The sequence below is a fragment of the Dromaius novaehollandiae genome, chromosome 1 (assembly GCF_036370855.1).
Source record: "Dromaius novaehollandiae isolate bDroNov1 chromosome 1, bDroNov1.hap1, whole genome shotgun sequence".
NCBI lineage: Eukaryota > Metazoa > Chordata > Aves > Casuariiformes > Dromaiidae > Dromaius > Dromaius novaehollandiae.
In genome coordinates, this window is record NC_088098.1 from 151,466,977 (window position 1) to 151,480,600 (window position 13,624).

Here is a 13,624-nt window from a genome sequence, read left to right on the forward strand (position 1 = left end):
CCTTCATGCTTGGATGGGACTTACAGATCTGGAAAAGGCTTAGTGATGAGCTAGATCTGTCATTAAAACTGTGGACTGCACACAAAATATATGTGGGTCTTACTTTGTGGAAATTTCACTTTATTCTTTTTCCTAAATGGAGAGTTTATGTGTTAGAAGATCATTTGAATGAGGCCCCTGTTTATTTCATGTGGACGCACTGATTCATGTCATAGGCTTCATAAAAGTATTGGGTGGGAATTTTTTTTCAAACATCTTTTCATATATTATTATTACATAAACACAAAGTGGTGTTTTTTTTTTTTTGGTTGAATGGTGAATGGCTGTATTGACTCCTTAGAGGAATATTTTCTGGGTATTTTTAATTTGTGTGCTTCTTTACTTTATGTCTCTGTTTAAAAGACTTCTAAACCACTTAGGACAGAAAACAAGCTTAACTTTTGTGCTCTATTGGAGCTACACAGAAATTCGTTGCCGCTAAAGTAGTCTTGAGGTTTCCTGTTTGCCGAAGTTTTCTAACACAAGATGCAAGGTGCTGTAGTGTAACTGCAGTTGTATTAGAGATTAGCATATCAGGTCTATTGTAGGGCAGCGAGAAGCAAACGTTGGTTAAAAGTTGTCAGATGCATCCGTTTGAAGAACAAAAAACAAAACCTCAGCATTGTGTCACTAAACAGTAGGAGATGATGAAACAGTGTTTGTGGGGGTGGGTTTTTGGTAGAGTCAAGATAAAATTGTTTAGTATAGTTTTAAATTACTAGTTAATTAAGGCAGATTACAATAAGAGATGGTCCTTCCGTTTTTTTGAAGATATACAGATCACTATTACTATATTTTAGTAAGAAAGTATTTTAGTAAGAAGTTAGAACTATATAAAATATTGAAATACTTTAGTAAGAGCTGTCATCTAAAAATGCTTGTTCTAGTGTGGTCGGAGTCAAATAGATTCTAAATCCAGAAGGGGACCATCATAATACAATCTTTTTTTTTAGTGCACAGGGCAGAGAATCTCACATGCTATTAACCATTCTACCAGGTTGTATCGCCCTCAAATTTTTGTCTATAATTATTCTTTTTTTCCCAAATGACTCATAAGGAAGCTGAGTACTATTGAGGCAAAAACAAATGTCTCGGGATCTGCTAGAAACATTCATGTAATCTGATGACCCTTCCTTTGAAGTTACTTCTGTGATCTGTCAGTCAGGTAGTTGTTAATTAATCCATTCAGTATAGGCTATGAGGACTTTCATACATGCGTAGACCTAAATCAGGAGCTGAAGAAAAGAAATGAAAAATATACAGAAAGTTAGTTTGTATGATCATGCCTGTCTTCCTTAAATCCCTTTATGATAGGTATTAATTACACCTCCATAATCTGTTGCTGTGTTATGTGGGGGCTTTTTGCATCCTTTGTCTCTCTATTTTTCTTAGGATTAGTGTTAGGCTGACTACCTGACAGTGTTTTCAAGGACATCTAATTTATACTTTCAAATTAGTGGCACATGTTATTCTCCAGAACTTCCTCATAGCTCTAAGTTTTCCTCAGAGTTGATACTAAAATTATAAAAGCTTTATGGCCAGTTCTTCTGATATTTTGCATTTGCAGATTTGTTTACATTTTTTACTATTTTCACTATCCTATTTAATGACAGAGCAGAAAATAGTTGTTAGTGTGAAATAATGCAATAGCATAGAAGTACATATTAAACTTTTTTTGCTACATTGTGTTCAGGAAACTTACTGTTCTGTCTAGTTTTGTACTTACTACTAGTACTTAATGTATTTAGACATGTTTTAATAACTTGTTATAGTTCATAATTATAGGGACTGTACTTCCTTTGATGCCTTTAGCTTGTGTTTCCTGAGTTGTGTGGCTTGCTATCATTTTTTCAAAAAAAAAAAAAAAGTGGGGAGGGGACACAAAAAACTTTTACCTCATTTTTTAAACAGGATATCCTTTTAACTAGATAGTGCTTCTTTCATAACTGCAGAATTGTAAGAGGTTGGAAAAATACAATAAAACATTCTTTTTTCATAGATAAAAATTTATTTACGTCTTTGTTCACATTCATTCTTTTCAGTTTTCATTCATGATTATTTTCAGATTTTGAAAATTGACCTTCTTAAACTACTAACATCCACTTCTACTAACTGTGTCGATGTTCAGTTTGCACATTGAATTAAATTAGGTAATGATCATTTGCACTTACTCAGGTATCAGTTTTAGTTCAGTAGTCAGCACATCTTAATGAGACGTGATACTGAAATACCCCAACTTAACTGCCACATTTCTGTTAAAGCAGTCAGTAATTTTAAGCAGTCCAGGTATGTGTTTCAGTTTTAATACTGGTAGAACGTGAATTGTTGAGCATGTATTCCTTTAATCTATCCCAATCTGAAGCCCTCTAAAAGAAGGAAAAAAAACTTTTCTTTGATTGTTTTTTGTTGTTGTTTGCATGTATTGTATGTTCAGATGGTGTTTCAGGAACTGCTTATGTGGTTCCCCAATTTTTTTTCCTATAGTATATCCATATCTGTAGTTTCCAGTAAGTGCGTAGATCCTTAAGCATTCAGATTCTGCTGTTCCGTAGTCGCTAATTGGAAACATCTGAAAAGAGGCCTTTGTTCAGTTTCAGCTTTTTCCTCTGCTCCCTCTTTCCTACATATGATGTGTCCAGTGGTTTTCAATTTCAAGTCCTGAGCCTGTAGTCAAATATTTGGTCTCAATTCCTGAACTGAAAGCTTAAGAAATTGTAAAACAAGATTTCGGAGCTGAGGTCCACCAAAGCTTCAAATTTGAGTCATCCATGTGACTTCAGTTCTAACATGTTGCAGACTTTTCTACTCATGTAACTGTTTGACACTTCAAAGTTGTGTAAATGGATGATGAATGTTTGGTCACTGTGGTTATTTAGCTGAAACTTTCTTTAAAAAGAGGGAAAAAGTATTTGTCTGATAATTTTTGGTGCAGTGACCTCTTTCCAAAGAAATGTGTCCCTTGAGGTGGATTGACCCATATTACATGCATTATTGAAGTCCTAAACTGCAGAGGCTATTAGAAAAGGTGACCATGATGTGATCCATCTCCATTCGTCCAAACACCACCAAATAGCCCAAGTAACAAAGCATAGGAAGTGCTTTACCAGTTTTAGCAAAGGGCTAAGGTTTGCCGTAATTTGGGTCAGCTCATTTACTATCTTTAAATCTCTCTGCATTTTGCGATTCTCTTGTACCAATCATTAGAAACATGTAGTATTTTGCGTGGTTTGCATTTCATGAGTTTAAATTTGGCCTTTGCATTAGTGAAATTATATTTCCCACTTCTGTGGCAAAAAGCAAGCTCTCTTCAAATGTGCTTCCTTTAAATATCAAAAATGCTGAGTTGTTTTATTGGAAACAGCTAGAACTATGTCAAAAGAATGTAATTTTTTTCCACAAATTTTCATTTCAATTCACATTGCTTTTTAATTCCTTCTGAGTGTAGTCTTTGAGGCTGCTTAATCTCATATGTAGAGTTACATTTTTGAAACCTTTTTATACATCAAAACTTATTCTTCCACACTGAATTAAAGAACGAAGGCAAAGCTTCAAACCTCAAGAAACAGTAGGCATGCTTCTTGACACAGATTGTATCTTCATAAATAACAACGCTTCAGACCTCAGAGTGCATATCAGATAAAGTGATCTAATAAAAGCTCTTTTATTAATTACTGAGCGCTATAGGCACATTTACTGAGTATGAAAGAGACTGATGGCAAGAGATCCCCTCCCCCCCCAGTAGTATTTCTCTGGAGGACCAAGTATCTGGAGGACCAAGTCGTCGTGGTTTATGAAAGGTGAACAGAGTGGACGTCCGGTAGCTGGGCCTGCAGCAGCACACGATGCAACCATGGGGGCAAGGTCATTTTGGCTTTGGGGAGGGGGGACAGGGGAAGGGATGGTTGTTCATTCTTCAAAACTTAGAGAGAACTGTCACATCTCAGGAGTTGTCTTTTTATTTTTCCAAGACAGTTAACTAATATCATATAGTAATTATGTATCTTAGGTACGTCAGCGTCATATAAAAGCCTCCGTATTGGTTAAGGACGGTACCTTTCTTTCAGTGTTTCTTAGTAGTACATCCAATTGCAGAACAGTCTTTGTTAGTATCTTTGTTACTTGAATTATGACTTCCTATTAATAGAATTTTTGCTTGTTCCCTTGGTGAGAGATTAAATTATTACTGTCAGTCATTCTCAGCCATGTTCATTTTTGCGAAACAAATTGTGAATAGCAAGAGCAAGTGCTTCTTTCCTCCCTGCGTCTTTAAAGCTCAACCTTGGTTCCTGTTTTCACGATCTGAACTAAGTGTATCAACCTTAGCTTTTCTCCCAAGGGCAGGAGAACATGCTTGTTTTCTGCCCGTTGGGCCAGGGCATTAAATTAGTGGGGGTTGTGACTTGTGTCTCAGTAAAAGGGAGAAGGTTTCTGAGTCCAGATGGCATGCTGGAATGGATTCTTTTTTACTTATCACCGTGGAAGAGACACATTGTCCCTATCTGAGAAATAAAGTTTTCTGGGCCTGGTGCCCTCAAGAGAATGTAAGACCTATATAACAAGTTTTTAAAGATGTTTTTGTTTGGTTTTGTTGTTGTTGTTGGTTTTTTTTGTTTGTTTTTTTGTTTTTTTTTTTAATAAGTCACATATATAAATCCAGGAAACTCTTGGTATCTTGTTTTTGTTCTGCTTTGTTTTTTCCAATTCATTTATATTTTAGTGGTAAATCTTTAAAAGTAACTTCAGCACATGTTTTTGATGAGTTTAAATTACTTCTAAGCTTGTTATTCCTAAATACTGTTAAAGTATTTAAATGCTTTAAAACTAGAGCAAAGATACTTGTAGTTGGTATAAAGTGACTGACCTGTTTGTGTTAGTTTTTTTAAATAATACTGAATAAGATACTGAGGGGTTTTTTTTACTTTAGATGTTTAAACTACAATTTATTTTTAAATTACGCCTTTTTAATCCTTCATACTGATCTTACTTTGCCTCTGTCTTCATGCTGCTTAGAAAAAAAGTTTATTGATATCAAGTGGGTGTTCAAATCATTTTCCATGAAAAATGCATCACTAGTAGTTGTACAACTTTTTGGAAGCAAATTCTGTTCAGTTTGTCTACACTGAAGTTTTGTACAGTTCAGTTTCAAAAGTATCAGTTCAAAATTCCTCAGGTGGTTGTTTATCTTGTTCTCTTTTGTTTTTTTGGGTTGTTTTCTACCTTTGATAAATTTCCTGCATCATTGACAGTTTACTGGGCGTAACCTTTGCTTTTCTGGAGTTGCTTCTGATAAAGTCTCTGCAGGAGCTGCAGCGTTAGATACTCCACTGGTGTCTGCCTTTGGCCTGTCTTAGGGCTAGCTGAAGTCCTTCCCCTGTTTGAACAGACTTTCGGGACCGTCCCCAAATACAGCCTCGCCTGCATTTACTCTCACTGGGTTTTTGCTCACTGCCTTCCGTTGCTGGTAGAATTTTTCGTTTTTCTCCCTCTGCCAAGGCTGTTTTTGTATTAGAGCATTTTTACATGCGTTCCTCCAGTAGTGCGGCTGCCAGTGAAGACAGGACTTGTCTCCTAATAAAATTATCAACTGGGCGAAAAAAATACAGTGGCTGAAAGCACCTGAGCTCAATCCAAACAAGTTCTTATACTCAGGTATTCCTAGCATTGCTGCAGGTTTCCTGGAAAATGGTTTAAAAATTTCCCTGTAAAAATTTCCACTGTTACTGATGTTGTTAATGAAACTGCCATTATATTGGAGCAGTTTGAGATCACCTTAAGCCCTCTTGTCATTTCAGTGCAGTGCTTTTGTTAGACTTTCCCCTGCTAAACAGTACTTGGTACTCATTGGTTTCGCTTTCTCCTTTTCAGTTTTTAACTTCTGGCTATAATATTCAGAAGAACAGACCACAGGTTTTCTGGAGAAGTTGTATTTAAGCAATCTTAGTTTCTGGAAAATAATTAGATTTTATTTTGGACCCTGGTACCAAGGCTTTATCTGCACTCTTACAGCTGTATTGGAAAATACAATTAAAGCTTGCCTAGTTATTGTAGGCACAATCTGTGTTTCAGTAACTGCAGTACTTAAGCCTGAAGTGTAAATGATGTGTTTCTGTCCAGATAGAAGCATTTGGCTAGAGAAGGATAGGATCTACACGTCTCTCTTGGCTGCAGATGTTCTGTTACCATTGACCAGTGATTTTTATTGCTAGAACGGTTATGATAGCATCTCCAAAAGTCCTTGTCTGGTAATCAAGTTTGGCTTTAATTTTTATAGTCTATTAATATTCACATAGTAAAAGAGTACAACTGTTTGCTCTTTCTAACTGATTATTTCTAACATTTCAGCAAATACAATGTTGGTAAATAGCAATGAAGGAAATGCTCACCAGAAAGGGGTTGTAGGGATGTAGGATGTTAGGGTGGGTTTTTTTTGTTTTGCCTTGGTTTTGGAGGGGTTTTTTTTGATTGTTGGAAAACTGCAGTTGGACGTTGGATTACCATAAAAGTAAAGCAACTAACCATTCATGTTTTGATACAGTAAGCCGAAAAACAAGCCCATATACACTTTTCAAAAGTAAAAACATCCTTTTGTCATGAGAAATGACTGTGTTAGATTTCATAAATTTACAATCGTTTGCATAGATATTTTAGAGCTTTTTATTGGTGCTTTTTAAAGTATGACAATATTTGATTCTATCTTATTGTGATATGAGGAAACAATTCTCTATTTCAAACCTAGGACTTCTGAGCATTTTACAATTGAACATGCCAGAAGGCTGTGTACTCTTAGCAGTTAAAGATTTTCTTGATGTGGAAGAGTCACATTAACTTTGGATCTATTGCAACTGGAATGTTTACCCTTAACTGAATTTTTGGTTGTGCAGTGTAAAAGCAATATAGTAATGATTTTTCACATTCTGCATGCATGTCAACTCTTTATGGGATACGAATGTTTTGGAAGGGTGCATTTCCCCCCCCACACACACACTTTTTCCCTACATTTTCCCTACTTCTAGTTATGTCATTTGCTTCTAGTCTTTTGTTTGGCACTTACGGCTGTGTTGCAGAAGCATTTTGATATGGTTAGTTCTACAACACCCCTTCTGGAGAACAAATATGTCCTTATTCTCATCTAAAGTAATCTTAGCCCTGCAAATGTCACAGGAAATACCTTATTGTCCTTTATGGGGCCAGTCTAATGATGTAATCGTAAGCAAGTTTTTTTTTAAGAACTTCAGTACCAGTCTCCCCACATTGAAAAACAAACTCCACACATGTGCACACATGCGCGCACACAGCTTTAAATGTTTAATTGCCATTGCATGATGCATTTTGACGCTTTATAAAATGACTGGTTCCCATTTTGAGTAGGAATGCTTTTGCCATTAAACGTTCAGCAGCACCTGCAGTGCTTTGCTGAATTGGGTTCTGTATGAGCATACTGCTTGAGAAACTTGGCTTTCTACATTTCTGGAAAACCTATATAGTGTAAGAGGTCTGCTTTTGAAGTGACATCATTTCTCATTGAGTGGCATTTCTACACTTGGACAGTAGCCAGCTCCAGGCTGCCTGTCCTGAGTGAATTTCCGAGCGTAGTGTGCATTCTCCCTTTGTTTCTGGCCTTGCCTCACATCTGGGGGGAGCTCTTAAACTGGCTCTTGCCCTAACAGTCAGATGTTTCAGTTTCAGAGGAATAGGAAGAGTCTAGTAGTTTTCCATCAGGTGTTATTCAAATATTATGCCTAATGCATTCATTTTTTAAAGATACTGTAATTTAGAGGTGGAATTTTAACTTGTTTTTATTGTGAATACAACACTTTAGAAGTGGAACCTGTATGGTTGCAACAGCAGCCAACTGCACCGATAGTGCCCTATTTATTTATGTTCTCCATATCTCCAGGAATGGTGAGAATTGACCATCTCACAATTGCTGAGATAAAATAAACTGATCTAAATTGGAGAGAGATTATATTGACAACACTGGCATCTGGAACGGGCTTGACTGCAGTCTCCCTATGGCTACATCAGCTTATTGATCTGTAGGCTGTGTCTATTTTATGTGAATCAGAAACTAGGGCAATTTCATTAGAGACTGTGTTCCACAGCTCGTATTCTCCTATGTCTTTGTCGTTGTCAGACGGGATTATTGTTTTAGGGTGGGGAAAAAAAAAGGGCACAGTGACTTATTTCTTGTAACATCACCAATTCTAAACCCTTCTCTGAATAGGTCACAGCCATTTTCAGTTATAAGAATTCTGTTTCTTCTTAATTATTCAAAACACTGTAACTGGGTTTTTAATTCTTCTTGGGGCTGTCAGCTGTGTAAACTCATATTTGAGTCTTGTTTTTAATTGCTGTATGTTCCTCTGTTTTCTTCTTTGAAAGCGAGGAATTAAGCTTCTTGATTTCAGCTTCTCATTTTCAAAAATGTCTTGCTTTGACCGTTGTGGCAATGTCATGCCTGTGTTGTCCATGATAGACAACATTGTTAGTGATTTTATTTTAAGTGAACAATGGGTGTTTGGTGACAAATAACTTAGCAATCATAATTCAGCTCTATAATGATACTATCTTAGAAACCAAAATGATGATAAAGGGAGGCTTCTAAGTTGCACTTGAGTCCAGTGTTGTGTTCTCTAATTAGAAGTTAATTTTAAATAATAAAAACACTTCTTTTTTCCTTTGAGACACTTAGACTGTTGGGACGTCTAGCATGTTGTTTGCACAACTCGTACCATGTTAAAGGGAGAAAGTGTGTCTGTGTGTGTGCATATACAAACTGTAGGAGCAAGCCTTCTAGAACGTGAGTGGTGTAACCTGCTGAACAGAAAACCTCTAAATGAGGTTTGGGGTTTAGTTTTCTTTCAGTCACGTAAGCTAGTAGGTACTGGACAGTTCACTGTAAGGTACTGTTTTGTTAAAAAATTAGACAACAAAGTTAAATCTTGTTAAAAAGATCGCTGGATACTGGCATTTTGAAGTACTGTAGGAGTGGTTTCTACTGAATTGGAATTTATTGTAAATCTTCAGTTTTTAATTTTCTTTTTTAATCTACTAAACTGATTTTGAAGTATATTCCCATCTCCCTCTTTCCCACCCCCCTCGGAAAAAGCAGTGGTTAGAAGAAATTAACTTCAGAGAAATTGTTACTAAGAATTTAGAGGACAAAATAATCCATGGTTTGATTGGCCTTATAATACATTTGAATGACACTGTTACTTGCGTGGGACTCCTCTCTTCCTTGCCTGCTGTTGTGCTCACTCACTGTCATGGAGTTACGTTAGTCCTGGTGATTACCTAGATGTGTCGGAAATTGCGTAAGGACGCAGTTGCCTTCAGGCAGCTGCAAAGAGTTTTTTTTTTTTGAAAGGTAACATCTTGTAAATAGAAAAGACTACTCGGTCAGTCTTAAGAGAACTTTGAATCAGTTTAGGGTAAGGAGGAAAGCAATGAAGTCTGGGAAGACACAGCCAGTGCTGCTCTCTACCTGGTGAGCAGCTGCCCTGTGCCCAGGCAGGACTGTGGCAAGCTGCCCTCTTCCTGGGGGCAAAGGGGAAGCAAGGGCTTCTCCCAAAATGGCAGTCGGGTGCTGCCTTCACAAAACATCTTCAACAAAGGCTTACTGAAGACAACACCTTCTCTTCCATGGCAGAGATTTCCCTGCTGAGTTATATTCCTTACTGAAGTATTTTTAACTTCCTACTAAGGGGGGAGGGGGGGGGGGAAAGCAGGAGAATTTGTTTCAGGGCAGAAAGATTTTTAAATAAAATGTTAGCATAAGGGTTAGCATAGGGTTGATATATTAAATATGATAACTAGGATGGAAGGAAAATACATTTTTGGACTGCTGTATTTTTTTCTGAAATCAGAACTGTGAATGCTAGGTGTAGGATAGTTTTATAATGCTGTATACAAAAACTAAATGTGTTTTATGACTTAGCCAGTGTTAATATATATCTAAATATTATTTCATATGCATTCAGAGGAAGAAAACATAATACCATATTATAACTAGAATTTGTTATCAAATATTGTCATATTTTAGTGACAGCAAAAAGAAGGTTCAATATGACCCTTTTTTAAAAAAGGAGTTCCGTTCTAGTTTTTTCTGTATGTCTTTCTCATTTTTCCCTTCCCTTTCCTTGCTTATTTCAGAAGAGAGTTTGAAGAAAATTTCAAGCAAGAATTACATGATGTAATTTATTGATAAACATGTTTTAATATTTTGTTGCAGAAGGACTCCATGAAAGATGACAGAAGAAGTTATTGTTATTGCAAAGTGGGATTACACTGCACAGCAGGACCAAGAACTTGACATCAAGAAAAATGAACGTCTTTGGCTATTAGATGATTCCAAGACATGGTGGAGGGTAAGAAACGCGGCCAACAAAACGGGATATGTGCCATCAAATTATGTGGAGCGAAAAAACAGCTTGAAGAAAGGTTCTCTGGTTAAAAATCTAAAAGACACATTGGGTAAGTCCTTTAGTACTTTGGAAGGAGTTTAGTAGAATTGAGTTTCAGATTGGGAATGTTGTGCGTGTGTGTATGTGTGTATATATATATATTTGTTGTTGTTAGAGAGTGTGTGTATGTGTGTGTGTTTGGTTTTCTTTTTAAGAAATGTTTCTATGGACTTTATAGTCCTTAGTTTGAGGTGACGTGTTGGACGAGGTAGGGGTGGGGAGTATCATTGAGTCCGTAACCATTTTTCTCGCATCTCATATAGGAGAATAATATTTTACTTTGTTTCAATTTGCCAGTGCTTATGTATTTACAGTGGCTGGATAATTGTTTTTTAATTGAGATATGAATTGCTGAATCCTCTCCTCTCTTGCCAAGTCCTCTCACGCAAAAACAGAAGGATGTGAACTGGATTGTTGCAGCACAGATAACATAGCAAAGCTTGATCGCTTTTTGAATGGGGTTGTATGTTGTGGTTACGTACAATGTCAGGGGTTAGGTTTCTGTGATCAGAAATGTTCTTTCTGCTTCCAGGTTCTTAATACTTACTGTGTTATAGATTTGTACGTAAATTCTTCACAACAGTGTATCATCCATATAAAGCACTATACCTTTGAAAAATTTTGAGTATATTTTGAAGAAAGGTATTTAGAAGTCAAGTGGAAAGAATTTGTGTTCTTTTTTTCCTTTATTTTTGCAATGATTTTTAGTGACTCTACCATGGTTAAATAAATGAAAAATAAAGAGCTATGTATATGGCTATAATAGATGGCTGGGTAAACATAGCGATAACCCGTTCATAGGATGGATATAGAGGCCAAAAAGCTGCTAGTGGTGTTTTAGGATATAATGATTAAAATAGGAAACAGGTACACCTGGATTTGTTTCAGAGGTAGTAGGCTTTTTTTTGCATGTGTTGTGTTTTTTGCCTGTGTTTTGTCAACTCTTACATAGGGAAAACTTACTCTGTTGCAGTTTTCTGTAGCAAATACTGATTCTCCAACAGAAAAATGAGAATTTGGGATTGAATTTGTTATAAAATAAAAAAGACCACTGGGAAATAACATGGTTATAGCTTGTGTAGATTTATTTCAGGTGTCCTGTGCTGGTTGGTGTTGTATCTAAGAGGTTAGGTTTCTTGGTTGCTTTTTCATTGCTATGTCCTCCATTTCTGAGCTGCCATAAAGTACTTAGAAATGAAGGACTAGCGAATGGGTAGCAGGCAAACAAGGCTATCCCCAAATGTGCAACAGTAATATTTAAAACTATAGGCATTTCTCTTGGAATATACTCATTAAAATGCAAGAAAATGCAGGGGGTTTTTTTGTCTTTTCAAAGCTTCATGTGAGGAAAGAGCTCCAATTTCAGTTAACTAGTTCAAATCAAAATTCCAGTTGTGGTTTTAATCTCCTATTATATGACTTTTAACTTGTTTATAATATATACATTTTGTTTGAGAGTTCCTTTATGAGCTCATTGCATCTCAGTTGTGATATTACAGCAAGTGTTCTTGCAAAACGTGGAAACATACTTGATATAAAAATACCTCTGTGGGATATAAATAAAAGTGTATTTGTTTAAGTAAAGGGACCGAGATGGGTCCTAGCACAGTATTCACCTTTACCTCTTTGATTGTAACAAAGCTGTATACTGCAGGGTGCTTCGTTATGGTGGTAGCGCATGAAATGGTGAGAAAGAACCTTTTGGGTTTCATGTTTGAACCTTAACTATTGTCACAATCTTTCAAACCTCAGCCGTCTGCGTATAGATTCACAGATTTTTAAGTTCTAAAGAACCTTTATTATACTTTACTGTCTTTTCTGTTCCTAATATAACGTTACCCCCTGTATTAGGTATATGTTATTCAGGTCAGGCAGAAAATGCCCGTATGTCAGAGATGAGGTTTTTCTTTGGTTGTGACCCTGTGTACTTACTAAGGGCACAGAATTCAAAGCAACTCTCATGCTCTTTTATGCTCTTGCATCCTGTGACAGTAAGAAACAGCCTGAGTGTACCCAGACCACAGATCAGCTCAAGTTAAACTTGTTAAGAAAAAAAAGTCTTAGAAGCCTAAGAGTATTCTTTCTTTATGGTTTTTAACTGCTGTGAACTGCTCAGCATAATCAAACTAACCACTTTGTCCTGTGCTCTGCAAATCTGTACAATTTTCTTTTCACCTTTCCTGAATCAGAATCCCTTGCTAAAACACAGTCTTTAAGCCTTGTCTTGCTGTACAGTCATTTCCTGTTCAAAATAAGGAGAGCATGTGTCCCTTCCTTAGAGGAGCCTTTGTTTTCAGCAAGTACCAAGATTTTTTTTTTTTCTTAACAAAGGCTTGAAAACAGCAAGACTGATACTTGACCTAGTGAAACAGTTTTTGCCAGTTCTGTTGTGCCCAATGAAACAAGCTCTTATGTTCTCTTTATAGAAATCTAAAATGTGTCTAGTGCCTAGTCCTTAAACCAAATCCGTCTCCAGCCTTGAGCTTGAAACTATCACCAAAATATCAAGTACTGAACTTGAAGCAAAAAAAGAAAGATCAGTAAGTCTTGTGAAATCCCAGGACAGAACCAGCAGGTTGTGCTAGCTTTGTCACTGAAGGCAACTAAGACTTGAAAGTAAGGGACCCTTGACATACCCCTATCCATCTTTGATACTTGCCGCACTCCGTCAAATGGTTGCCTCCACAGACATCCACTTTCCCCTGTCACTTCCTTAATAAAGTGTATTTCTTGGTATTCAAACATATTTCATTTGAAAGCATTGATATCACTCAAGTGATGTAGTGTTGCCTATATGAATGCCTGTCAGTATCTACCATTCTTGTAGTCATCTACAGCACTTACCAGCAGTTGATTTACACTTACTTCCAGATGTTCAATAAATATGAAAAGTGTCAGCCATAGCTCAAATCATGGCAGACCCCACAAGAACTATTACTATTTAATTAGTAGTCTCCATAGTTAACTGCTGAAGATGCATCGACTAAACAGTTTTTAATCTGTTTAATGTGTGTTATAATGAAAGTTTATGGCAGTGGTTAATAGATGTGTGTCATGTATACAGAGCCAAATACACTACTGAAGACTATTACATTTATGCAGTTCCCTTTGTCAGGAAAACT

At 36.5% G+C, this 13,624-nt stretch overlaps 1 protein-coding gene across 1 annotated transcript in view; it reads left to right on the plus strand.

Moving 5' to 3' along the window:
* NCK2 (NCK adaptor protein 2) overlaps positions 1-13,624 on the plus strand; it is an 89,416-nt gene that overhangs the window by 44,317 nt on the left and 31,475 nt on the right. Inside the window, exon 3 of the mRNA XM_064503024.1 lies at positions 10,271-10,512. Coding sequence (XP_064359094.1) covers positions 10,287-10,512 — 226 coding nt within the window. The 5' untranslated portion in view covers positions 10,271-10,286. The remainder of the gene's footprint in view (positions 1-10,270; positions 10,513-13,624) is intronic.